This window comes from Thrips palmi, unplaced genomic scaffold (genome assembly GCF_012932325.1).
Source record: "Thrips palmi isolate BJ-2018 unplaced genomic scaffold, TpBJ-2018v1 HiC_scaffold_2, whole genome shotgun sequence".
Taxonomy (NCBI): Eukaryota; Metazoa; Arthropoda; class Insecta; order Thysanoptera; family Thripidae; genus Thrips; species Thrips palmi.
Window position 1 is genome coordinate 4,231,911 of NW_023144629.1, and position 24,840 is coordinate 4,256,750.

Consider the following 24,840-nt stretch of genomic DNA (forward strand, 5'->3'; position numbering starts at 1 on the left):
TTGGGTAATTAGTACTATAGGTTGGTAGTGATGACACGTGTTTAGAATTCCCTAAGTTTTGCTGGAAGGCCGTGCTATGAGAAGTTAACAGGTCAATTTATTTGTTTTGTTTCAGTCCATGAGTGCGATGTGTGTTGCTCTGCGAGTTTTGAGCAACAAGTTGTTAAATTCACCTCTCCTTAGCGTATTCATGTTCATAAACTCTACTGATGTTTGGCCTTCGAGTACTTTTTTGTCGTATTCAAGTTGACGTAAGTTATTACGAGAGGACATCGTCCAAATTTGAAACAGATGCGGTAACCTCATGAGCAGGGAAGCGCGGGTACGACGGAGGGAGAGTGACAGTGAAACAGAGAATCAGCGAAAACAAGCTGCCTTTTGCACTTGTTTGCCTGGTTTCCATACATGTTGGCATTAAAAATGTTGTCTCAAGGAGCGGCGATTCTTTCTTCCCGCCGCCCACGTAGCTTTTAATTGTGGAAGCTGGAAATTGGGTGGGCGGATGCAAGTGTGCATGTTATGTAATCTTCACATTTGTTTTTCCCTGTGCTTTCTGTTTGCCTCAAAGAGCCTGAAGATTTCTCACTTTGTTCTCAAACCCCTTTTTCATCAAGGTAATAATAAATACAAACCGTCCCTTCTTTGTTGTAGTAAACATCAATTGTTATTACGTAGCACAAAATGCAGGAAGTAGTGAAAATGATGTATGTGCTTGTTGAGACTGATGACACATCTAGTCTCTCTTCTCCTTTGAAAACTTCAAACCGCATCAAGGTACTTTTATAATTAAGGCATCATTATTACTAGCATTGTTTCATTATTTAGGAGTGTTTGCAAGTAGTATTCATGCCCCTTTTTGTCTTCTAGTTTTTGTCTTTTGCGGCATCTGAAAATTTTATTATATTTGGTGCTACCAGTGGTGGTCTTTATGTTTATAACAGACAGACATTCACATTTAAGTCATTAGTACCTAACAAGGTTTGTTTATCTTTTGTTACACGGTAATTCTAAACATGATTTTCATTTAATTTTCATAACATTTCTTCTTTGGTTTTAGGAGGGTCCAGTTACTTGTGTCACAATTTCTCCCAACGAGAAGTGGTTTGGTTTTTCTACTGCAAGAGGCACCAGTTGTGTCCTTGAGCACAATGGTTCATCAGTAAATCGACGAATTTTGTCCTCTGTTCACGAAGGGAGAGAAGTGACTGCCCTTCAGTGGAATAACAGTAGCAGCCAGTTGTATGTTGGTGATAACAGTGGTCAAATATCTGTCATCAGTGTGGCTTCATATTTGGTAATAACCATTCTCTTTCAAATTTTACTAAAAGTATTCTTCCTTTTTGTAGTATGTTTTGCTTACATGTACTGGAAAGAGGTTTCATGTGTGTTTCTTTATCAGACTCCTGCTGTGGCATTGATGCAGCTTGATTCTTCAGTTGTTCAGTTGGACACCTGTAGTTACCTGCTACTTGCCTCGACAACCACCCGCTCTTACCTCTGTGACACACTAAGAGAGCAATACCGTCAGATAGGAACTCGCCAACGTGATGGGGAATTTGGAGCCTGCTTTTATCAGGTTGATTCTCATGAAACTTCTATAGACATTCTTGACAATAATGCTGACCTCAAAGATTCCTACAATCCGTTCAGGTATTTTTTCCTTTACCTTTTCTCTCATTTTGTGCTCTTAAAAATTGTTTTATTCTGTTGTTTTGTATTTTCAGCTCACTTAATGATGGAGAGTGGTTGTTAACGGACAAACACTTCCAAAATGTGAAACTTTTTTGTGCTCGGCCAGGGCTGCGACTCTGGGAGGTACGAGTTGATGGAGCTGTGGTGAGCACTCATCAATTCAAGCAGTTGCGGTCAACTAGTCCAGCAAGTGTAATAAAACCACCTGGTCTGGGAGTCCCTCAAGAGACATCTGAGGCTCCACAACCAAAACATTTGGCTCAGTTCATGAAACTTAACATAGTTGCAGACAATTTCATAGTAACTTATGATTCAAATGGATTGTGTGTCCTTGACCCAATGACCAGTGATGTTATTTTGTGGACTGATCAATTCAGAAATATTATAGATATGTGTGTAGTCGGAGAAATTTTGTACCTTTGGATGGGTGACAGTAGACTTCATGCTATCTCTGTCATACCAATTGATAAATTTCTTGTTAGGTCATACCTTCAGAGGAAGTATTTGTATTGTGCTCAACTTTGTGCAGCTCATTCTGATATTCTGAAAAAGTTGGCTGGTGTCTCTCTGAAAATGCATGTTTTAGTTGATTTGTTTGACAAGATCAAGGATGAAGAGGGGGAAGACTCATTAGATCAAGAAATTTCAGAGAAACTTCAAGATCTCTTAAGTGAAGTATCTAAAAACACTCAGAATCAAGAACAAGCTCAGATGTTAAAATCTGGTATCTTCATTGTTGGAAATGCACACCTGCTCTCTAGGAAAGAGGAAATTAGAACTAAGAATCCTCGAGTCCATACATCTGACAAGTTGGATGCTAATGATTTATCAGTGGATTTTTACCCCACCTTGCAGGGGAAGCAACATTGTTCCTCTCAAGACAGTGGTGAAAGCGAAACTTTGAATGGCATTTTTAAAAAGAGTATTTTGCCATCTATTTCTTCCTTGCCACTGCAATCAGAACACTCAAATGTTAATAGTGATGAGGACTATGACCCCTTTCCTGATTTACCTTTGTCTTCCCTCACATCTGCAGAGACAATAATGGCACTGAAAAACCTCACCACCACGGTGTCTGGCACCATTTCTAATGGCACAAAGTCACTTAAAGAAAAATGGCAAAATCTTGAGGAAAAGTTAAGAGGTCAAGATGAGAGTTGTCTGAGTGTTGAAAAAAGTATTAACAGACTTGATTTAGCATCATCACATGTGGAAGAATCTAATGATGATGAAGACCAAGACATATTTGCTGTCTCCAAGGAGAAATCTTCAATGCTGCCTGTATTGCCTTTGATCGAAAAATGTCAACAAATTGCTTCCCTCAAAGTGGACAATGGAAACGATTTGCAGGAGTTGGAGCATGAAATGTTAGACTGTTTTGCTTCTCTATATGGAAAGTTTAGACAGTCTTCTAGAGATGATCAAGGGAAGGACCTCAGTGATTCAACAGAGCCCACCCACAGTTTTGGAAAGTGGCTAAACACATATGAAGCCGTTTCTTTCCCTTTCCATGACCACTTTGAAAAGGAATTCCTAGTTGTTTTGCGTCAGCAGTTTCAACTTAGCCTGAAATCTGGTTCCCTCTTAAAATGGGTCGCACAATATGTCCCCTGTATTGAGTTTAATGAAGAGCTATTCCCTGCGCATATTCGCCTCATCCACAGTGATGAAACCCTATTAGTTGACCAAGCATTAGGATTCACTCTGGAGATATGCAAATTACTGCTGGATCCTCATACTGCTTTTCAGTTTCTCAGTGAGTCAGGATCTGTGTGCCATTATTTCTCCTGGAATATTATTATGAATTTCTTCCAGTGCAGCCCTATTGTGATGACAGATCCCAAGAATGACTCACAAGATTGGCCTCTCCCTCGCATTCTCAATGCCATGCTAGTATTGTTCCAGCTGGGGCAAGTTGAGTCATCTCGCAGCATTGGAAAAAATGTTCCAGTAATACATGTTTTGAGAACAATACTCAGAGTGAATGAAGACTCTGTGCAAATGTACAATTTGTTCCTCTTGTACCTTGAGAAGGTGCCACTTGAAAATTTACTAACATTTTTTGAAGATCAAGAAGTTTACAGTTTTGCTAGATTGGCTTATGAGAGATTGCACAAGCCTGATGCAGTTTGTCAGTGTACATGTGGTTACCCTTTAGGTATGATTAGACACGAAATGACCTTCAGCCGGGTGGGTCAGGCCTTGCTTGCCCATATCCATAAGGCCAGTGGACTACTGGAGGCTCTTTCAATGTGTCAAAGAACTGGGGTGCTTTGGTACCACCTTCTCATTCTGAGGTATGTGTGATGTCAGTCCTTACCAAATTGACAGAAATTTCCAATTTCTTCTCAAAAGTATTCTTTTCGCTTTGAAAGTACAGTATTATAACATTTTATTATTTCTTGCAGACGAAGTGACTCCATTGAAAAAGTTTTACCTCTCATCCTTCAGACAACTTGTGAGGAGGAACTTGAATACAGAAGCAGAGAGATGTCTTCCTCAGCATGGGACTTGGTATTTCAGTTGATGGCTCGATTGCAAGAAGGATACTGTCTTCAATGCAATACCAAAAGTGAAAAAAACCATTTCAAAGCAATACCTTGGATGTCTATAGTTTCTTTAATGTTACTTGAAAACGATGTGGACTCTACTCTGGAGATTATCTCCAAATACTCTCATTCAATCCCTGCTGGAAGCCTAAGCTTGGATTTCTACCAGAACTTGCTTCTTGTTTCTGCATTGGAACCTGAGAGTAATGAAACCAAGAGAAAGTTGCTTAGAGGTCTTTCTGACAACAAAAAACTCCATGTCATGTCTGCTGGTGTGAGTTTGTGTTTGAGATTCTGTCCCCTGCGTTTGTGTGTGATTTTCCTGCATTGATTTATGCTATACTTTTAGTTGGCAGGAAAGCTGGGCATTCCTCATGGTCATGGTGAACACCATTGGGGACTTCAACTGCAGCTGTCAGAGAGCCACTGTGTCTACTGCTTTCTCCCTCTGGCATCTTTCTCTGGAGGCTCGGTTCTCAGCTTCTACTGTCAACACTCATTCCACTCGGTTTGTCTTCAGAAACAGCCTTTCAAGCAGTGCCCCATCTGCACTAAGTGATGCTGCATCGTGCCTTAATAACTAGTCATACTCCTGTGATACCTGGCAATTTATGGTGTTCTATAAATTGTTCAAGCAAATATGTATCGCCATGTTCATGTGATGAATTGAAATGTCATGGGATCAAATAAATTTAATCATGACACAATACATATGCAAACTAAGGGTTTTTTATTAAAATTTTGAATGCTGAAGAATTTTAACCTGATTTGTACATTTTATGTCATAGATTTCTGAACATTAATACTATTCTCAACTTCCATTAAACAATAGAAAATCAAAACTAGAACAATTATAACTGAAACAGCTCAACAAATTAATAACATTAAAAACAGATTGATAAAATCACAAGTCAAATAAAAAATTTCGGTGGGCACAAAAAGAATTTAACAGATACCCACAAACTGTGGTTTTGTGGCAAAGTATAATAAATTATGCAACACTTTGATACATAACTCAGCAAGTCTCCAAACATTTAAAATATCATGTCATCACTCTTTAACTTGAACAATCATAAATAGAGTCAATGCAAGAAACAGCAACAGAGGAAACTTTTCTAGTACAAGTCAATGCAAACAGTACAAATGTACTTTTAAATAGATTGATGGTAATTTTCTAATAAATCAAAGCATTAAGTTAACAATTTTAAGGTAAATTTTTATAAATACACAGTAAACAACCAACAATTATTAGAGCAACAAGAGAACTAATACACTTCATAAAACATTTCATTACCTAAAACCCAAAGGTAGACATTTGGAATGCAATCAATACAAAAGTGTAAACTTTAAAAAAAAATTTAACTTAATATTCAAATAAATATTTGAAACTTAGGTATGTGTCATAAAAAAGACACCCTACTGGTATCACAAGAACGAACACAGTGCTTCAAAGTAAAATGACCCAGAATGTCACAAACCATTGCACATTGGAATAGCACTATAGAGATGCTGAACACATCAGGATACACACTCAGTGCTCCATGGAAGATGAAGGCGGCCCACTAGGAATAATCAATACATATTATCACCTCTAATCTAATACAGTGTTGTCTCACACAAAACATACTTTGCACAGAAACAAAACAGTAATAACAATAAACCAAATAATCCCTTAGGGTACTCTCTCTAGTATGAGGTCGAATTCCGACCCAAAACCTGTACTTAAATAAGGAAGTCACATTTCATTGAGATCTTACACAGCCTGCATGCATAAAAAGAGGTCTGAAAGCCACTTTCAGTCATTCTTTTTGCTCTTGGTAGATTTGGATCTGTCATTGGCTGTTTTCTTGGTTTGCTCATTAGAGGGACCCCCTGACTTACCAGGCTTGTCCCCATTTTGTTCTTGTTTCTCCACAGCATTGCGCTCCTGCCCAGTTTCATTAATAATCGATTGACTCTGTTGATTTCTTTCTCCCACACTACCTTCTTCAATGCGAGATGAGTCAACAGGGTACAACCTTGGAAAATTGTTTTTTAGAGCTAGTTAGTAAATATACAGACAGATGATATAAATAGTAAAATTTATCTATTAATAAGTGTACTCACCAGCGTTGATACAGGTAAATAATAAATACAACATCATCTCGGAAGCACGCAACACGATGGGACATAGGCATTGTAATTATGAAAGCAAAGATGTCATCAATGAAAGTGTTGATGGCCTGAAAATATAAACATGGTTAGACACAAGGCCTAGCTCATTTATTTAGATAGTCAGATTAAAAATCTCACTTGTTCTTACTTTGTACATGAAGGAACGCCATGGGATGTGAGCCACTGATTTCAAATGATAGTTTATAAACAGCTGTGGTAGCATGAAAAGGAATCCAAATGCATAAACACCATTCACCATACTATGAACAGTCCAAGAATACCATCTAGAGAGAGAGAGAATTGTTATTGTTACTCTTTGATAAATTTGCTGCCAAATTTAACATAAACCAATCTCCATAGACACTCACCCTCTGTGAGGCTCGTAGATGAGAGAATAAATTGCCCCAACTACACATAAGGGATACAGCAAGTACATGAGGTACTTCATGGCTTGAGCATCCAGTTTTTGAGTAAGCTGCTCCCCTTGTGAAGACCGCTTCAACTGTACGGAGTACAGTGGAAAGCCCCACCTTGTTGGTTGCCGCACAATGTCTACCACCTTCTTCACTTTCCACATCTAGATTCAATGGCAAAAACAACAATTTAAATCTGAGACGACTACAGACAATGTCGAAGAGAGGAAAATGGAGACTATCTGAAATTACCTCAAGTAATGTGTTTAAGCCAGATGGCACAAGAACGAGCAAGGATGTTTTCTCATCCAGCAAATACAGAAAGACAACACTTTGGCTGAATGCTCGCCATAGCACAGAGCGTCCAGACACACCACTCAAGTCAGTTCTTGTTTTCCAGTAGTTAATATCATGTCTCAATGCCAAGAAGTCCAGAACAAGCTGCAAGTAATTTATCAAAATAATTCACGCACCTAAAAATGTTTGCTGAAAAGAGTGTGAAAAGTAAAAGAAGTACATACATGAGCAGAGGCTACAACTACAGTAACCAACAAAAGATACATGTTTGTGTCCTCAAAAATACCCTTGATATCATCTAGGTCTTTGTCTGAGAACCCCATGGTCTTCAGTGACATCATAGAAGTCTCCATGTGAAGTAAAAACCTGCAGAATTTAATTCCATCAATCAAACTAATTTCCTATGGCTATGGTAATTTCACTGCAAGTAAAGGAAAGTCAAAAATATCCTTGCCTCATTTTTCCAAATGAAGTAGGTGAATATGCCAGTGTTATATCAACACTATCCAAATCAGGCTTGATTTCTTTTAAATCCTTAAGGCGGGTAGCCATGAAATTATGCTGGAGAGGTGGCAAGTACTGAAGTCGAGAGTTTATCCTAATACAAACCAACAGAAAGGGGTAAAAAGACACTGAATATTTCCAAATAATTAATATTTATGATAAGTGTGCTGGAGAAATGCAGTACTCACGAAAACATGTGCCGCATTTCTGGAGGCAGACTGAACTTGGGCAGGTTGACATGAGTAGCCATCATATTGACAGCAATTTTACGCTTTATATGATTAACTTTAGATTTCTGCTGGGTAGTTTCAGAGCCTTTCCTTCCTTCTGAAATCTGTCCAAAAAGCATCAAATCACTAAGTTTTACTCAAACAATCCAGAATATTTTGGTTTAATTGTACTAGGCTTACATTTTCTTTTGCCTCTGAGCCAAGAAGGTTGTAGGTTTCAGGGGCTGGTACATGAAATTGAGTTAGCTTGATTCGAGTCAAGCTCTTCTCATCTTCATTCATTATGACTCCTCCAGTGATGTGGTTTGACTTTTGTGGAAGCACGAAAACAGCTAGGTATAGGGTTCCATTCTTTTTAACATGGCCCGGAAGTTTTATGGATCTGGTCCTGTCACATACAAAGAATTTCCTCATTATTTTTCCCTAAAGCTACAAGATAAACAGTAAGACATTGGGAACTGAGAGATTACCACTCAGCAGGTTTGTCAAATTGGAGGTCTTCTTTCCAAATTGGCTCTTGTTGTGGATAAAGACGCAGATTTTTGTCAGTCAGGAAGCCAACAATCTGAAACAAAAATAGGTGTTATTTCTCTCTGTTCAAATCAAATCTTTTTACTTTTTTTTCTTTTTACTTGGCTGAATCAGGAATTACACACCATTAATTTGTTCCTGCTCAGAAGAGATGATCGAAGGCATGGTTCTGTGTCATTGCATTCTGGTGGTACGAACAGAGTCGACAAGACCCACACACAATGGAGAATATAAACCACAAACACAGAAACAACCAAAGTGGTTGCTGATGGGTAGACCAACATGTTTTCTGCACATAAAAAGAAAACCACCAATTATGAATGTTAATAATGTATATAATAATCAAATCAGTTGACAAGAACACACACTGATTAACTGGTTGTTTACAGAATGATGAATGGATCTATGACGCATAAATATACTAGATGTAGATAAGTCGAACGAAGGAAAAGTCTACACGCAAAACACACATCGAAAGAGATTTTCTCTATTTTAACATGGTCCATGTAGTCACACACACAAACATAACCCCCAAGTTTGAGTTCAAGCCGCAGCCTAAAAGAAATCAATAAACGTACCTTGTGTTGATATTTAACGAGTCTATAAAATTCAACACAGCGAATCGCGTGAGTAATTAGGTTTTTTCACTTCCTTGCGAAGAACGCAAGTCTCTTCTCCAGTTGCAGCATTCCGAATGTCAAATCTAGCAGCCGCTGCATCCAGCAGCCGACACTAAACAATGACACGGGCTGGGTAGGCAGCCCGCAACTCCGCAACAACTAACAGGCCTTGACGGAATGTGAAGTCATTTCCCTTCACTGAGAAAAGGGTTGTATCGTGTATAAGGAAATGAGCAAAATCTTGGAGTGGGGTGACTTCATTGAAATAGCGTCTTTCTTTTCAGTTTGTTTCAGGTGTGAACTGTGAACGCGTGGCAGTACTTCCGGTTCCAGGATTGTGGAGGGAAAACAGGAGGGAAGTACAAATTCACAATTAATGTTTTAATAACTGAATGTAGTAGTTTAAGATTTTCTTGCAACGTCACAATTTCATTGTACAAGGAGAGAAAACAACAAGAAACTTAATAAGCATAATCAACAGATACCATCAATCAATTAAGAAATTAAAAGTAAGATTGACTGATTGTACATGGTAAAATATATAAACAATAAGGAAAAAATGCAATAAACCGCATCCCTACTGATCTGATCACAAAAATGCAAACTTCAGTTTAAAATTTAATTAAACCTTACAGAATAAAATACAATATATCACAGACACTAAATACAATGTAAGAGACACATTTGCTTCTGTACCTCCATAATGGGCACATAATATAATATGTATGGAATACTGCACTCTGAAATGAAATAAAGAACACTCTTCTTCATTCTGTAGGTTCATATCACATAGACAGTTGGCTTGTGATTGGACACTTCATATTTTGAGGCCTTTTCATGATTACACAAGTGATTATGCTAAGACAAACATGCAGATGGTATGAAGACAAGTATATGTTGTACACATTATTCTCTAGTTTTGAAATTGGAAACTAGGGGGTAGATGAGCACACAAACGGTGGAGGCCGGCCTTCCTTAGCAATGCGCAAAGCTTGCAGAACAGCAACTGTGTCGTGCTCTTTTTGAGATGATATCTCATTATCCAAACATATTAACGTTGCTCTGGCTCCAAACTGCTCCAGAACCTTGACCCTATAATCAACAACAATGGCCAAAGGATTGCCTGTCAGCACAACATTCTCCAGGCATGGCAGGTTGCAAATGTGCTTCACTTGATCCAGATCAGAAATCTGATTGGAAGCTAAATTTAGAGTTTCTAATGAGTACAGTTTGGAGAAGCCTTCCAAACTCACTATCTGATTCTCAGAGAGATCTAAGTGAACAACATTACCAATTTTACGATGAAGTTCATTAAGACTTGAAAAACAATTTCCAGAAAGATGTAACTGAGCGAGGTGTGGAAGAAGTGTTAAATTGTCCAGAGAGGAGAGCCGATTGTTATTTAAGAAGAGCTGCTCTACTCTGGGCATCAGTTTGACTGAAGCATCTATTTCACTGATTTCATTGTTGCTAAGGTTCACACATGTCATTTTTTTCCAAGCCTGTTGAGGTTCACTGGCTGAGGAGGCTTCCTTGTGCACATCATCGCAAAGAAGCACGTGTGATATGCGCTCTAGACGACAATGGTGAGCACTCAGAGAAATGAGATTTTCTCTTAATAAACCAACACCATAAATATTAGCCACAGGAAGATTAGTGATGTAAAGTGAGTCCACTGCTTTAAATGAAGACAGCTCAAATAATAAATTATTGTAGACAATGTTGCTGTTGCCAAAAACACTACTCGAGCCCAAAATTGAAAGGCTGTTGAGTTGATAGCAGAAATCCAGAACATGGCTGAAATCATATTTCTTGTCTACCATTTCACGAGGAGGGCAGGGCTGCTTGAGGCGTTCGCTGATGGCATGAAGCTACAAGAAAAGAAGAAGATTAATTTAATGGAAATTTACAACAATAAAATATGGGGGAAAATTGAAATGTAAGCTTACTTGCAATGGGGTGAACACATAATGCTTTGATGAACGTAGATGCTCATCACCATTTTCAAAAAAATTGACAGCCATTTCTTGCAATATGAAGAGAATGTCATACTTATGGAAATCAAGAAATATTGCAAGCTCCCTGGGCATAGTGTGCAGAAGGAAAGTCAGTACGCTGGCCAGGTACATCTCCAACGCAGATCGTCTTTTCTCAACAAACACTGGGTCTCTGTTGCCGATCACTTTCTTTGGGGGCAGTAAATCCTTGGTCACACCATGGTCAGCCACAAGTTTATCGTGCAGCTCCACAAAGTCCTTGTAGCGATGCGGCACTCTCCAGGACACAGGACCCACTTCCACAGCAATCTGGTACACCATGTAGTTCTCAGGCTGCTGCAACTCCACCTCAGGGATGTAGACCTTGGTCCCCTGCTTGTTGTCCACAAACGTCGACATGGTTTCGATTGTACCTGGTCCACAGACAGGCGACTGGAGATGCTGGCCTGATCCTGTGACTTGTCGTACACAGGTTAACTGTCAGTGGAGCTGTGTCTCCTGCTGCCTGCAGCTTTTCTGCAGACGCTACCAGCAGACGACACTCGCACACACGGAGCTCCGTGCCGTTCGTTTCACACTCGTGGAGAACTAGGTGGCATCATCGTTGGGGGAGCTCATTCATTGATGAGACCGGTCGAAAGACAACAATAAGAAGGACAACATACTGAGCAATCATCGGCCATTTGCCACTTGTTTGGGTGGCGAATGAATGGCGGTGGCGACTACTACTGCCTCACTGCTACTACTGCTGCTGCCGCCTTCCCTCCCCTCCCCTCTCCCTCCCCCTCCTCTCCATTATGAGAAATTTCAAGATGCGTACTCTGGACCAACTGGACCATAGAGTCCTGTAGGACCTATAGGACTCTACTGGACCACTGGGCCAGTAGGGACCGTCTGTGAACCACCAAATGGATTCAGGCTAATTCTGGCTAGGGAGAGAGCCTCTAATCTAATTCATGCCAATTGTCACCGACCCCTCTCCTTCGCGTGCATTTAGTGTAGGGAGGTGACTTCAAGGCCCCAACCTCCGTGACTGTCTTCAACCGACCAAAGATGATGGGAAAAGTGTAAAAGGGACTTGAGGATAAAACTAAATAAAGTGTGTACTGGAGATATTCTTGGAAATTTTACTAATAACCAATAACATTATATAAATCTTCAGTACATTGAAATTATATTTTAAAAAAACCATAACAAACCATGGCTGCAGTTGCAGGTTCTCAGCTTGACATAAGAGCACCAATCATGACAAGCCAGGCTGCAAAGCTCACAAAGTAATATACTGTAAGACTATAACCATATTTCTCTGCAAAAACTTCAAAAGAAGTCAAACCAGAAGGAGTAAGTGGCAAAGTTCTCATCCTGCCCAAGTTCTCAAACGGCTTTAGATTACTTACAAGTTCAAAAATGCACCCATTTGTGCAATAATGTCACAGTCAAAAGTAAATCAAAAGAACCCTAATAATATATGGAGAGGTCACAAAATACTCTGATGCAAAGTTAACATTACAATTGATAAGGTGCTTATCAAAGACATTTGGAGGATTGGATTGTGTATTCTTATTTACATAAGATTTGTGGGGCTGTTTAAAAACACCTTTGCATACAGCCAACAGATGTTAAGATGCTCAAAACCCTGGCAATGTATATTCATCAAACCAGCTCACTATATACAGGCTATGGAACAATCCGGGAAGGCAGTTAGTAAGTCATAATACGTAACACTCCCTGAAGAACGTGAAACCATGATGCTCAAAAATCTTTTTTGGGAGAGAAGTCCCAATACTATGCACCATGGGGGCACAAACTCAAGTCTAGAACACCAGTGAGCAGTAGAATGAAACAATTAATATTAGGCATGTAGTTTCAATCCATTAAAATTTAACAAAAAGAATTGTGCCAAGAAATTGCAATATTTGAGTTACAATCCGCATTAATGTGGTTAAAGCACTTCCCTCTTAAACATTTCATCACAGAAACTCCTAAGACATTAGACTCTAATTACTTAACACACAACACACATGTACACAGGAAAATACAGCATCATTAAACAATAATGAACAAATGAATGGAGAGCAGGCCACTCATCTCAGCCATTAAGTTAGTAGTGATTTTTTATAACATTCAATGAAAGAAAAGTTTGAATTTGCTTTTCAAGACTAATGACATTATATTATACAAATTACAATTGTTATTAAAAATATCAATAATAAAATATGTAAAAAAAAATATTGATGAAATACTGGAGGCCTGATGTCTCCATGCTGGTGGAGGGGTGAAGGCAAAAATGACCAACTTCATCAGGGATGCACAAAGGATACAATCAATAATGCACATTTCTATGTGCCTAAACCTGAAGTTCTTCTTACCAGTGTAATACATTATATTTAGATCTCAAGAAAAACAAATTCCGGATTCAGCAGTTACAAGCAAACAAACAACATAACTGGCAAGCAATTCTATTAAGAGTAGGTTAATTTTGGAACACAACTAGAGACACCTATGAATTGATGAAAGTTTATTAAATGCAAACATCTGACAGCATTTTTCAACAAATGCAATTGAGTTTAGTAATTTCAAAAAGGAAAAAAAAAAACAACACTTTGACTGTATATGTAATAATGACTGAAAAAACAAGTACTTCAGTTCCTGTAGGCCAGTGGTGAACCAAAGTTTCAATTTTCTTAAATGACATTTTATAATTTGTGCACATAATGAACAACACCCGAAAATGTTTCAAATGTTACCCAAATATAGCAAATCTCAAAAACCGTGTACCTTTTCCAGTCTTGATCGGTGGTCACAGCCATAAAAGCCTGTGGTTTTAGAGAAGAAATGCAGTTTAAGTAGATGGACTCTCGCCTTTAGCTTGCCTCCTTCGCAATGCTTCAGCAAGGTCTTGTTGCAGCAGGGCTTGTTGGTGTGTATCAGCTAGAGGTGTCACACTTCGCAGACCATTCACAATGTCCTTTGTTTTTCCCAAATAGATTTCATTCAAAGTATTTCTGATTTTGTTCTCCATGTCTTCCACCAAGCGTCCAATGTTGGCAATGTGCGGGGATGCTTCACTGACAGAGTTGTCTTGTTCTATCTGTTGGATCAAAACATTATAAACAAGGTTAGAGGTAAAAAGATTTTAGAACATAGCTCAACTAATAATATTTAATCTTCTACAAAGCTTGTATTTTGTTAAATTGTGCGCAATTTTACCTGTCTTGTCAAGCTGCCCCCCAAGTTCATTGTTCCAGAGCCAGCTTTGTTAGTTTGAAGCCACAGCATCACTGTTGATGTCAGTTTGTAATGTGCGTGACGGCCATTGGACTTCTCTTGCACTTCAACAACGTGGATTGAGTCCCAGCATCCTTTGATTTTTTTAGAACCATCTCCAGCTTTTTTGATAAGTATCACACCTTAAACACGAGATTAACAATTAGCTCCATACTAACAAAATTGAGACAGGGCTAAAACACCAGTGGTGATCAAAACAAAATTAATATATACCTGCAAAACCATGATCTAAGTCCCACAGATACACAGATGACACCCCACCTTCAAAGTACATGTCTCTGAATTGGTCAAAAGCATTGTTGGCATCTATTTCCAATTGTCGCAGTCTGTCAGAGGGCATTGATCCATCCTCAAGGGGTGGATCATACTGGTTACTCCACGGGGACCTGCACATAATTATTTCACTAGATGACAAGTTGCTCTAAAGACACACTTCAACAAGAAGAGGAAATTTACATTAAAACATCAGAAATAATGATAAAAAAAAATACAAACCTGTAAGAATCCCCATCTCGATTGTAATCACAGAGCAAGTAATCTTTTCCCATAGAACGGTCACGAGCTATCTTGAGTGGCTGATCAACTGAAGAGAGCAGGTCTTCACATAAACTAGGCACCAAGTCAATAAGATCACTTAGATTTTTCTCAATTTGCTGCGGAGGGAGGCGCCTCATCAGATCCAAAGCACAATCCATTTGTTGCTCTGTCTGTAATTTAAAAAAGATGAATCAATACCGGATTATGCCATACAATTAGTGCATGCTTGTATATTTGATGGATCAACCCAATCATTCGTTGATTCATTCTGAGTCAAGTCCTGACTTCATCCTACCCTTCCCATCCAGATGATAAGAGTATTAGGTTAGTTAGTGAGTCAACTGTACAGAAACTGGGGTATCAACTTGATTTAGAGGAAAACCAACAAAAGATAAGAAAAACCGGAGAACCGCATCAACTTGAAGTGGTTCACAGGCGGTAAAAGACAGTAACGTCAGAAATAACAACACAAAACTAGAGATAAATATTGCTAAGCAAGTGACCTGAATCAAGTAGGTTTAGACTGAAATCAACACCAAACCACACTGCGCATCGTCACATCCTACACTAAATAGACTCACCATTTTGGAATGTGAAGGTTCGACGAAACACAACTGATAAGCAGAAGTAAATTAATTTAATTGCGAAATGACAGCAAACAAATCGGTCTAAGGAAAACGCCTTCAACACCAACCAACGACAGCGAAGTCGAGCCGAGATGGAACGACAAGCCGGTCCAACCGGAAACCCGACCGTGTTTCACCAAGGCGGTGGCTCTGTTTTTATTTTCTAGTTTCTAGCTAGCATCAACAAACGTCAGGAGGATGGCTGATGTTGTCAAAGATGAAAAAGATAAGATTCGGGACGATTTAAAGAGAAAAATCTACGATGATAACCATGCTTTTGATGAAGATGACAAATCGGGTAACTCTTGTTATTTTTAATGAACCGTCTGTCCCCTTTTCCTTGTCAAACTTGCAGTGGACTCGAATCAAAGGGTTATGTTGTCCAGCCGGTCGTGTGTTAAATAGCGCAATAGCTGCTTCATCGTATAATGCTTTAGTGGCACATCCTTGTCTAGCTTTCTCTCACATTGAAACTCCTCTTTTATATGATTCATAGGTTTATTTGCTTCTTGTCAAGTATTACATGATATGCTTAACCTAGGTATCAAGAGTTATCACTTAAATTTTTATATTTTTCAGAGGTCAAGAAGTTTATTGGAAAGCAGAAAGTCCATAGATTATGCCCCTACCTAGATACAATCAACAGGCAGGTCTTAGATTTTGATTTTGAAAAGTTGTGCAGTGTATCCCTGTCACGTATCAATGTTTACGCTTGCTTGGTCTGTGGAAAGTACTTTCAAGGCAAGTCTCAACAAATAAACATGTTTCAGTTAAACTTTTTTTTTATTTTAATTCTTCTATGAATTTATCAATACTATCTCTCTTCTTTTGGCTTTCCTTTTACAAAGTCCTTTGTTTGTTTCATTTCAGGGAGAGGTACAAATACTCATGCTTACACTCATAGTGTGAGTGAGAGTCATCATGTATTTCTCAATCTTCACACCCTTAAATTTTACTGCCTACCAGACAATTATGAAATCATAGGTATCGAATTGGCATTTGCTTTCTCAAATAGGTAAAGAGGTTCCTTGTTTGCATAATGGAATTGAGATTTTTCTTTCATTAGATTCATCATTGGATGACATCAAATATGTCTTAAATCCAACATTTGATTCCGACCACATTAAATGTGTTGATGTCAGTGACAAAATGTCAAGAGCTATCGATGGAACTCTTTATTTGCCTGGCATTGTTGGTCTGAACAACATCAAAGCTAATGACTACTGCAATGTAATTTTGCAGGTAAGATCGATTTTGTTTTGTATTTTAATTCATTTGGACCCTCAATGGCCTTCAGCAAATTTTCTTCACTGCTTTTAGGCTCTTTCTCATGTTACACCCTTAAGAGATTATTTCTTGCGTGAAATAAACTATGCCCGTGTCAAGAGACCTCCAGGAGATAGTATGTTTCTCCTTGTACAACGTTTTGGAGAACTTATGAGAAAACTTTGGAACCCAAGAAACTTCAAAGCCCATGTGTCCCCACATGAAATGTTACAGGCTGTGGTACTATGGAGTAAAAAGAAATTCCAAATTACACAGCAAGGTATGAATTGCTCTTCAAGACAGTATCTACTTAATACAGATCGTGGTGTCACCATACTAACATAGTTGTAAATTTTTTTTTATTTTTAAATTGTAGGAGATCCTGTGGAATTTCTATCCTGGTTTCTGAATGCCTTACACATGGCTCTCAATGGTACCAAAAAATCTGATTCTTCCATTATCTACAAGTCATTTTTAGGATCAATGAGAATTTACACTCGTAAAATTCCTGCTACTGAGTTGGATGACAAACAGAAAGCAGCGATGTTGCTCACAACAGAGTATCAAGAAGTAATCACAGAATCCCCATTCTTGTACTTGACCTGTGACCTTCCTCCTCCACCCCTCTTTAAAGATGAAACAGTTGAAAATATAATTCCTCAGGTTTGTGCTGTCTCCCTCTGTTGTTAACTTAAAGACAGAAAGAAAAATAGTCAATATATTTTATTTTTTTCAACTTTTTCAGGTAAATTTGTACACTTTGCTTGCAAAATTTAATTCTGTTTCCGAGAAGGAATACAAGACAGTTAAAGAAGATTTTATGAAGCGCTTTGAAATTATTCAACTGCCTCAATACTTAATATTGTATATTAAGGTATGTGCATAGTTGTAGCCGGGGCTACCAAACCATTGTCTTTCTTATGTGTATCGACTGTAACTGAATACGTTTTGTTTTTCTAGAGGTTTACCAAAAATACATTCTTCGTGGAGAAGAATCCTACAATTGTTAACTTCCCTGTGAAGTAAGTAGCTTTCCCTCATGAGTGCATTTCTTATCTTGACTAGTGTAAGTGTAACAGCACTTATCAGTTTGCATGTTCTTTGCTCAGGAACATTGATTTTGGAGATATTCTGACCCCTGAAGTGAAAGCTCGTCACAAGCAAACCATTTATAATCTAGTTGCCAATATTGTCCATGATGGAGAGCCAGGGAAGGGGACATATCGTGTCCATCTCCTTCATAAGGTAAGATTGTTCCTGTTAGTAAGTTTTAAATGATAGACAAGGCATCATGGTCCATAACAAATGTCGATTTGTACAGGGAACTGGGAAATGGTATGAAATGCAAGACCTTCATGTCACTGATATTCTTCCTCAAATGATAACTCTCACAGAAGCATACATTCAGGTGAGAATGATAAAAAAAAAAATTCCTTTCCTGGTGCGTTGTTTATATAGGAACCTGTTGAATTGGCTGCTACATCTTTGATTTTTCTTTTGACCTCTAGATCTATGAAAGGAAAGAAGATTAGATTGGATTGCATCAAAACTGTCTCCACCAGATACTAGCTTAAGTGAGTGAGTGTTAGAGAAAATAAAAACCTTGCACAAAATAAAAATGTTCCTCATTTTTAAAAAATCACTTTTTTCTTATTTAGTAAATAACAAATGAATAACAGTAATCAATCTTGCATCACAGTTCAAAATGAAATCAGACACAAAATTACAATGTTTCCTTGAGATCACAGAAAGGGAAATAATTTTAAGTAATTTCTGTACCACTACACAATACAGAGTTCTATGACAAAGTTAGAAGTTCAGCTACTCCATAAAAAAGGAAAAATGTCTAAAAATTAGGACCTTGGCCTTGAGAAATGAATTAAATTAGAGTTACAATAGTTACAAAAGCTTACTTCTAATAGAGGCACATACAACTTGAACCTAGACATAGAGGTAGACTTGAAATTTAACTACATACTGGCCATTTTAACAAATAGTTAGACTTGATTTCCAATTAAAAACAACTATGAAAATATCAGAAGAATTTCCACAGAAGCAGACTGACTAGAAAGTTCTAAGGTACCCCTCAGACTGGGTAGACTGGAGAGTACTACATTACAAAGACTAGCTTAACTCTCATTCCTTACACAAGTGACATTAAACCAAAACTTATGACAAATTTGTAAGATCAGGTACTCTTTCGTCTTCCTTCTACCATGGAATGTTCTCGCATTTGTCACAAAATATTCTGACCCAGGGCAACTTATGGCTCAAGCTTTTGATCTGCGCGTCACATCTTTCAGTGGGATGGAACCCTTCTCTTTCGTCTCCCCGGCGCAACACCATTCCTTGCAGGTTTTCAAGGCCACATGCACTCAACCGCTTGGTCAGATCTTTGCAGATCCACTGCCGCCCATTCATCCTTAATTTTAAACCAACATAAACTTCCAGTTCCTACAAGAAAGCAGAAAAAGGTGCTCAGGGCGCGATCCCCAAATGCAGGAAAAGGCATAAATTTGAAATCATTATCATCTTAACAGGTACCTTGAGACTATGACCATGGGCTGCTATGAGGGATAGAGAAGTTTCCTTGGGAAGAAAAACATGCAAAAACTGGAGGCCAGCAATGCCTGGATCCAGTGGAGGAAATTTGTAGGGATCTGCTTCAAGAGCCTCACTCCACCCTTCAACTTCCAGGCGTCTAAGTTGCGGCATATTTTGCAAACAAACTAAATGGCACTTCTCGACATTCCACAACTGTAACAGATGCAAAATTTTGAAGAGGGATGGATTAAGGTTATTTTAATAGATGAACGAAACACTTCAGCGTTGAGAAGAAGCATATTAACCTGTACTTCCTCAAGCTGCGGAGCTAACTGCTCGAGGAGTTGTTGGGCCCAAAGAGGGTCATCATTGCAATCAAGGCTGAGCAGTTTGCGTACCTGAAAAAGAAAGAGATTATCAACCAAAAATGCGTGCCACTGAAGTGAAATAACACTTTGCACTTTAAATGCACAGATAGAGAACTAAAACGAAACTAACGCTGTGAAGGCGCTCCGAATCCAACAGCATTAATTTTGCCTCTTGTTTACCAGTCTGATCCCATTGTCCAAATCCTGTACAGAAACGTGGCCAAATGTGTATTAGCGATGTCCAGGAATCAACAAGTCACCGAGACCTTTTTGTTACTTACTGCTCTTCATGCTTCGGCAATGCTCCTCCACATCTAACTCTTCCTGGCTGTGATTCATGATTGAATTCTACGTTACAGCTAGGGAGGGGACATAAAACTGAAAAAGGATGAGAAACCAGTTACGCACAATATGACACAACCCAGTACAATAGTGAGCGATACCCAGTTGCGGAGAATGCCAGCCACTGGACAGTGGGTTAAATGTTCTCACAAGCCGAGCAGAATACGCAAAATGACTCATTTCAATTAATCTCGATTTAATAAAGTGTTACCGGCGACGTCAACACAAGCATGGAGACTCGGTAAAACTATGTTCAACTTACTCATTCACAGCACATCCCTCAAACGATAACCGCACCCTGAAGCGACCCGACAGGGGTTGACTGGAAAGAAACAACATCTAGATCTAGAACCTCCACGGACGCAAATGGGGGTTACAAGCGTTGCAGGCAAGGAACGGGCTGGGACAAACATCAGCACTTAGGGGATGGGTTTGCGATCAATATGCAAATACACTGGCAGCAGACGTCTGTTTTGATAGTATGAGAAATTGTGCAACCGCAATAGCTCTGTGAGAGTCGGGGACTCTATGCTCTGATCTGCCTGCACCCTGTTTAGCCTTGCCACCCTTGCCACCCCCTATCGCTCTAGACTGTTGCTCATTTCGCAAGACGCTTTTAATTTTACTTCCCTGTCATTTTGGACCAGGAAATTGATCAATGACACGCCAAACAAAATGTTTTACTCGTTTTATTAAATTCATTAACACAAATAAATTTCCATACAAAAAAATATTGCCATGTTTTTCGAAGTTCAACAAGTTCAGAAACAATTGTAACACAAAGTATATTTTAAAACACGTAATGATAGTCGTATACATTTTGAAACACGCAACCGACCCTCCCGGTATGTCACGGGCTGTCACGGGGCGGGCGGTGGCCTACCCAACAGGCGCCAAAGGTTGCCAAGGTTCTAGAGCTAGACAGAGGCGCTGCGGTGTGACCGGTATGGTCGCGGCGCCCCTGCCCCCTCCCCCTCCCCCTCCCCCTCCCTGTCCCGGCGCCGACTGGCCTCCCTGGCCATCCTCTGCGCGATGAGTGCCTCGCGGCCCTCCACGATCAGCCTGTCCAGCTCGGCGAGGGAGCGCCTCACGCGCTCCATCCAGACCGCCACCTCCCCGTCGGGCGCGATGAGCTCGTTGTCGTTGAGGTCCAGGTTGGCGTCCTCCAGCGAGTCCGCCGGCGACGCCCTGGAAGGGCTCCGCGGAGAGTAGCGCGGACGAGCGGGTGGCGGCGACCGGGCCCAGGGCGGCCAGGGCTCCCACTCGCTCTGTTGGCGTTGACTCTGTTGCCGCGGCTGTGGCGGTGGCGTCTGTTGAGTCTGTTGAGCCAGCATTTGCTGAGCCGCTTCGTACCGGAGCAGCAGCTGCTTCCTGTCGTGGTACGCCCCCATGACGTACACGATGCTCTGGACGATCACTTTGCGCCAGCGCTCAGCGAACAGGGCGTGCCCGCGGCCCCGCGAAGGCCCCCAGGAGGTGGGGGAGGGGCCCGAGGACGTCGGCGGCGACGGTGACCGCGTCTCGGGCTGCGGCCAGATGAGCGAGGACGGCGGCGACGACGACGGCAGCGAGGGGGCCGAGGGTGGCGGCAGCGGCATCGGGGGCCGGTTCCTCGGCGGCGGCGGTTCCGGCCGTTCCGGCGCGCCGCGAAGCAGTCTCAGGAAGCTGCGCGGCTGCTGGCGCAGGCGGAGGCAGCAGTTCCAGGCTGTGGCGGCCGGGGTGCGCGCAGGCCGGGGGTGGGGTTGGCCGGGGTGGCCGAACAGGGCGTGCACGCCGTTGGCCACGGCGTTGCCCACGGCGCGGCACGCCAGGCACGCCAGGCACGCCAGGCAGCCGGCGTGGCGGCGGCGGCAAGCTGAGGGCGGCGTCTCACCATCAGACTCCTGCGAGCAGTGGTGTCCCCGTTTTGCACAAGCATTCAAAATGAAACACTCGGAAGCTTTTTCAGGAAACAGTAAAACTTCCTTACCCACGTCTCGACGTCCGGGGACGGCATGGGCGGTAGGGGCATCGAAGACGCAGCGGACACCAGAGACTCCAGAGACGCCGAAGACAGGGGTGATGGAGGAGGCCCCGGCGGCAGGGGCAACTGGAGGCCGCTGGAACTGGACCTGGACGAGGCTGGCGTGTTGGGTCCGGACGCTTGGTAGTTCGGCATTCCTCCAGGCAGTTTCCTTGGATGAACCCAACAAAGTCAGTGAAAAGCACACCTACAGACACACGCAGGCGCACACGCACGCACTCACTCTCTCGCAACGGTTTTGTCAGTTAAGATGCAGCAGTGTCGAGGGTCTCCGTATCAGCGCCAATTCGGGGTCAAAGAGAACGTCGGAAAGGCGCAGATAGGCAAACCCGCTACTCCTTGGGTGTCTTGACTGACACCATTCACACACACATCTACGCGCACTCTGTAGCTTCGGGTCAAGTTGTAGTTGAAAAAACACTACGCAAAACAGACTTGCCCGAAAAAAAAATTGTTGCCGTGCAGGACCCCGGCGGGGCCGAAGCAGGCGGCGGCTAGGCAGTCCCGTTAAGCAACTGTGCATTCGGGACTGCCTAGCCATCAGGCGCTAAGGCTGCCCTACTGCGTAGCGGTCAGAGTTAGGTGTGGTTAGGTTTGGTAGGTTAGGTTAGTCCAGTGTGCGCTCACCGGAAGCTCACTCTTGTTATTATAGTTTTATCTAACTTATCTCTCAATTGCCGGCATGCTGAGGCAAAGAGGCTAATAAACTTTAACTGCAGACCACTTCGATGCTACCTCAACTTTTGAAGGTACTACATACATAGGAAAGCGAAGAGAAAAATATACAAAAAACTTGAAATTAAAGTAAAGTGTCCAGCAATCCGTCGCCTCAGATAAAAAATAGTGAAGGATACAAATAACTGGTATTTAAAAAAAAATCGAGTGGGAACTTGGTAAAACCGATCTGCTCCATCCATCGTGTTTACAAATGTAAATATTTCTCCATTTTATTGCTACCCGAAAGCAGTTTTTAAAATTGATGCAAAACTGACGCGCATAGAGCGTGGCAGCGTGGCAGAGCCGTGGCATGCGGTTGGGACGTTCAGCGTGTCACTCGCACTACTACCAACTGTATCTGGAGCAGCCTGGTTCACAAAGCTGCCGCAGAAACAACAGGAGGGCCCCAGGTTGGCGCGCTACGCCAAGTCACACTGACAGGCACGGCGCGGCACTGTAGTCGAAACAAACTGAAGAGAAAAACACATCAAAAGCAAAAAATGAGAAACAGATAGATACAAAGGCTACGGCAACACAAGTAAAAGCTCATGCTGAAACCATCCACTGTGGTGGCCAAGGGCCATGACAGACACGAACCCAGAAAAAGTAAAGAGTGATTTCTCTTTGGATCACGATAATCCATGATCCAGGATCAACAATTCCTTTACAGAGACCACACCGTTGCGAATGTTAAATCACGAACCCGAGGCAAGGGAGCGCGACCATACCCCTCACCTTTTTGTGCCTCTTTGTGGGGCTAAGAGACGAAACCGACCAAAATTCCTTTCCCCCCATCGTGCTGGATCAATTTTAAGAAACGCGGTATGGCAGTCCATGTTAGACATACAACACAACATCCCGCAGGCGTTCCGTCTCGCACACACAGACACAGTCACAGACACAGACACACGCACACAGCACCAGGGCGGCGGCGTACAGCTTACCCGTCGCCGCGCCGAAACACGCCACCCCGCGGCGTCTGTGGACGGAGAAGCTAGCGTCATTGGTGGAGACTGCAATGCACTTAGCTGCAGATAGGCCGATGCTTACCACGTAGTCCCCCCGGGCGCTCTGGCGAAGACGATCAGTCTCAATCATCTGCTGGAGGCTCTCGCGGAGGGGGTGGCGGGCTTCGTCGAGGCCCGGGGACGGCGCCCTCGGAGGCGGCTCTCGCGTCCCTAGCGGCGGGGGCGGCCCTGGCGGCAGACTTGACGGCAGAGGCGGCCCTAGCGGCAGAGGCGGCGGAAGCGGCAGCCCTGGTGGCAGAGGCAGTCCTGGCGGCAGAGGCGGCGGGGGCGGCGGGGGCGGTGGAGGAGGCGCCAGGAACCTGGGCTGGCTGGGCCGGTGCGACGCCGGGCCCGCGCCCATCCATGGCCCCGGCGTGCACGGCGCTCGGCACGGCGGCCCCTGGAAGTCGCCCTGTAGGTCTCTCAGGCCTGGCCTCTGCCTCGGTGGCCCGTCCACGGCGCCGTCAGGCAGGCCTCTGCCCGTCAAGGACTCCGACAGCCGGTGGGGCGCGGCCGGCGCGGCCCCCACCCCGTCCACCGTGTCTTCCGACTGGTAGCTCTGCGGCGGCGTCGGCGGCAGCGTGCAGGAGAGGTCCAGCACGCTGTCCTGACGGAGCCCGCCCTGCTCGTCCTGCTCGCCCTGGCTGCTGCGCGGACACGGTGGACACGGCCGTCGATCGGAGAGGCGGCGGTGATCCGCGTCCGGCCCTGCACTCAGTCCGTTCGAATCACTAGGGCCTCTGGGGCTTCTTGCGCTTGTCGCCGAGGCGGAGACCGCAGTCCTGAACCCAGGCCGCGGCGCCGGCCACCGCGAACCCCGCGGTCTTGGTGGAGGCTGCGCAGGCTGCGGAGCACGAGGAGAGCGCGCCCCGGAGCCCCGCGGCTGGCCGCCGTCACCATTCTGTCGACTGGTGAGGGAAAAGAAAGGGCAGTGCAAGAAAGTCACCAAGACGAATCGGATCGTTGCGATTGGACTCACCTGTGAGCACTGCCCGCCGGTGACGTCCGGCGTTGGCCCTCGGAGAACGGCGACACTTCACCCTCCTCCTCCGAGGAAATGGGGCTTAAGCTGCACGCCGAAGACGGAGGTCCCGTCCCTGGCGGAGTCCTGGGCCCCACACGGCTCCCCCAGAAC

The 24,840-nt window shown here is 42.6% G+C and overlaps 7 protein-coding genes across 8 annotated transcripts; 2 read left to right on the forward strand and 5 right to left on the reverse strand.

The window, feature by feature from the left end:
- The first annotated feature begins 89 nt into the window (after positions 1–89).
- On the forward strand, positions 90–4,952 carry LOC117647650. The gene is made up of 8 exons (XM_034389523.1): positions 90–251; positions 652–774; positions 868–978; positions 1,058–1,294; positions 1,400–1,650; positions 1,725–3,989; positions 4,101–4,515; positions 4,591–4,952. The coding sequence occupies exons 2-8, from the start codon at positions 682–684 to the stop codon at positions 4,798–4,800; spliced, it is 3,582 nt and encodes a 1,193-aa protein (XP_034245414.1). The 5' UTR covers positions 90–251; positions 652–681; the 3' UTR covers positions 4,801–4,952.
- A 2-nt stretch (positions 4,953–4,954) lies between these two features.
- On the reverse strand, positions 4,955–9,090 carry LOC117647651 (cleft lip and palate transmembrane protein 1-like protein). Its single transcript, XM_034389524.1, has 12 exons — positions 8,949–9,090; positions 8,496–8,659; positions 8,310–8,404; positions 8,020–8,227; positions 7,798–7,943; positions 7,560–7,703; positions 7,330–7,471; positions 7,061–7,249; positions 6,764–6,972; positions 6,544–6,679; positions 6,348–6,463; positions 4,955–6,259 (listed from the first exon to the last, which is right to left on the reverse strand). Exons 2-12 carry the CDS (start codon positions 8,652–8,654, stop codon positions 6,037–6,039), a joined length of 1,767 nt encoding a protein of 588 aa, XP_034245415.1. The 5' UTR covers positions 8,655–8,659; positions 8,949–9,090; the 3' UTR covers positions 4,955–6,036.
- On the reverse strand, positions 8,949–11,732 carry LOC117647653 (nischarin). The gene is made up of 2 exons (XM_034389528.1): positions 10,940–11,732; positions 8,949–10,861 (listed from the first exon to the last, which is right to left on the reverse strand). Exons 1-2 carry the CDS (start codon positions 11,384–11,386, stop codon positions 9,923–9,925), a joined length of 1,386 nt encoding a protein of 461 aa, XP_034245419.1. The 5' UTR covers positions 11,387–11,732; the 3' UTR covers positions 8,949–9,922.
- Positions 11,733–12,098: 366 nt separating this feature from the next.
- Positions 12,099–15,542, reverse strand: LOC117646998 (F-actin-capping protein subunit beta). 2 transcript variants are annotated; one of them, XM_034388466.1, is made up of 5 exons: positions 15,394–15,542; positions 14,771–14,982; positions 14,489–14,661; positions 14,198–14,397; positions 12,099–14,078 (listed from the first exon to the last, which is right to left on the reverse strand). In XM_034388466.1, exons 1-5 carry the CDS (start codon positions 15,394–15,396, stop codon positions 13,830–13,832), a joined length of 837 nt encoding a protein of 278 aa, XP_034244357.1. In that variant the 5' UTR covers positions 15,397–15,542; the 3' UTR covers positions 12,099–13,829. The 2 variants fall into 2 exon arrangements, with proteins under 2 accessions (XP_034244357.1, XP_034244358.1); XM_034388467.1 differs by lacking the exon at positions 15,394–15,542 and adding an exon at positions 15,316–15,365.
- A 35-nt stretch (positions 15,543–15,577) lies between these two features.
- LOC117646997 (U4/U6.U5 tri-snRNP-associated protein 2) lies at positions 15,578–18,323 on the forward strand. Its single transcript, XM_034388464.1, has 11 exons — positions 15,578–15,736; positions 16,018–16,179; positions 16,309–16,422; positions 16,505–16,680; positions 16,759–16,984; positions 17,081–17,367; positions 17,450–17,578; positions 17,665–17,726; positions 17,814–17,949; positions 18,026–18,112; positions 18,213–18,323. Exons 1-11 carry the CDS (start codon positions 15,637–15,639, stop codon positions 18,234–18,236), a joined length of 1,503 nt encoding a protein of 500 aa, XP_034244355.1. The 5' UTR covers positions 15,578–15,636; the 3' UTR covers positions 18,237–18,323.
- On the reverse strand, positions 18,235–20,465 carry LOC117646999. The gene is made up of 6 exons (XM_034388468.1): positions 20,221–20,465; positions 19,898–19,994; positions 19,747–19,820; positions 19,554–19,646; positions 19,249–19,461; positions 18,235–19,158 (listed from the first exon to the last, which is right to left on the reverse strand). The coding sequence occupies exons 2-6, from the start codon at positions 19,953–19,955 to the stop codon at positions 18,916–18,918; spliced, it is 681 nt and encodes a 226-aa protein (XP_034244359.1). The 5' UTR covers positions 19,956–19,994; positions 20,221–20,465; the 3' UTR covers positions 18,235–18,915.
- LOC117647377 (wiskott-Aldrich syndrome protein family member 1-like) lies at positions 19,965–23,875 on the reverse strand. The gene is made up of 5 exons (XM_034389101.1): positions 23,749–23,875; positions 23,643–23,677; positions 21,928–22,132; positions 21,797–21,841; positions 19,965–19,994 (listed from the first exon to the last, which is right to left on the reverse strand). Exons 1-5 carry the CDS (start codon positions 23,794–23,796, stop codon positions 19,965–19,967), a joined length of 363 nt encoding a protein of 120 aa, XP_034244992.1. The 5' UTR covers positions 23,797–23,875.
- Positions 23,876–24,840: the final 965 nt, after the last annotated feature.

What these genes read in the sequence shown, in the direction of transcription:
- LOC117646999 (XM_034388468.1), bottom strand. Translation starts at nt 19,955, where the DNA reads ATGAATCACAGCCAGGAAGAGTTAGATGTGGAGGAGCATTGCCGAAGC. An exon ending in TTGCCGAAGCATGAAGAGCA is followed by an intron (nt 19,821 to 19,897) that starts GTAAGTAACAAA and finishes GTTTCTGTACAG; the next exon opens with GATTTGGACAATGGGATCAG. An exon ending in CCCATGGTCATAGTCTCAAG is followed by an intron (nt 19,159 to 19,248) that starts GTACCTGTTAAG and finishes GCTTTCTTGTAG; the next exon opens with GAACTGGAAGTTTATGTTGG.
- LOC117647377 (XM_034389101.1), bottom strand. Translation starts at nt 23,796, where the DNA reads ATGATTGAGACTGATCGTCTTCGCCAGAGCGCCCGGGGGGACTACGTG. An exon ending in GTGTTTCGGCGCGGCGACGG is followed by an intron (nt 22,133 to 23,642) that starts GTAAGCTGTACG and finishes GGTTCATCCAAG; the next exon opens with GAAACTGCCTGGAGGAATGC. An exon ending in CAGCTTGCCGCCGCCGCCAC is followed by an intron (nt 19,995 to 21,796) that starts GCCGGCTGCCTG and finishes ATCCTTTTTCAG; the next exon opens with TTTTATGTCCCCTCCCTAGC.
- LOC117647650 (XM_034389523.1), top strand. Translation starts at nt 682, where the DNA reads ATGCAGGAAGTAGTGAAAATGATGTATGTGCTTGTTGAGACTGATGAC. An exon ending in AGTCATTAGTACCTAACAAG is followed by an intron (nt 979 to 1,057) that starts GTTTGTTTATCT and finishes CTTTGGTTTTAG; the next exon opens with GAGGGTCCAGTTACTTGTGT. An exon ending in TCCATGTCATGTCTGCTGGT is followed by an intron (nt 4,516 to 4,590) that starts GTGAGTTTGTGT and finishes CTATACTTTTAG; the next exon opens with TTGGCAGGAAAGCTGGGCAT.
- LOC117646997 (XM_034388464.1), top strand. Translation starts at nt 15,637, where the DNA reads ATGGCTGATGTTGTCAAAGATGAAAAAGATAAGATTCGGGACGATTTA. An exon ending in AGACAATTATGAAATCATAG is followed by an intron (nt 16,423 to 16,504) that starts GTATCGAATTGG and finishes TTCTTTCATTAG; the next exon opens with ATTCATCATTGGATGACATC. An exon ending in TCACAGAAGCATACATTCAG is followed by an intron (nt 18,113 to 18,212) that starts GTGAGAATGATA and finishes TTTGACCTCTAG; the next exon opens with ATCTATGAAAGGAAAGAAGA.
- LOC117646998 (XM_034388466.1), bottom strand. An exon ending in CGAGATGGGGATTCTTACAG is followed by an intron (nt 14,662 to 14,770) that starts GTTTGTATTTTT and finishes AATTATGTGCAG; the next exon opens with GTCCCCGTGGAGTAACCAGT. An exon ending in CTTAGATCATGGTTTTGCAG is followed by an intron (nt 14,398 to 14,488) that starts GTATATATTAAT and finishes CTCGTGTTTAAG; the next exon opens with GTGTGATACTTATCAAAAAA.
- LOC117647653 (XM_034389528.1), bottom strand. Translation starts at nt 11,386, where the DNA reads ATGTCGACGTTTGTGGACAACAAGCAGGGGACCAAGGTCTACATCCCT. An exon ending in ATGTGTTCACCCCATTGCAA is followed by an intron (nt 10,862 to 10,939) that starts GTAAGCTTACAT and finishes CTTTTCTTGTAG; the next exon opens with CTTCATGCCATCAGCGAACG.
- LOC117647651 (XM_034389524.1), bottom strand. Translation starts at nt 8,654, where the DNA reads ATGTTGGTCTACCCATCAGCAACCACTTTGGTTGTTTCTGTGTTTGTG. An exon ending in ATCTACGAGCCTCACAGAGG is followed by an intron (nt 6,680 to 6,763) that starts GTGAGTGTCTAT and finishes CTCTCTCTCTAG; the next exon opens with ATGGTATTCTTGGACTGTTC. An exon ending in ATTTACCTGTATCAACGCTG is followed by an intron (nt 6,260 to 6,347) that starts GTGAGTACACTT and finishes CAATTTTCCAAG; the next exon opens with GTTGTACCCTGTTGACTCAT.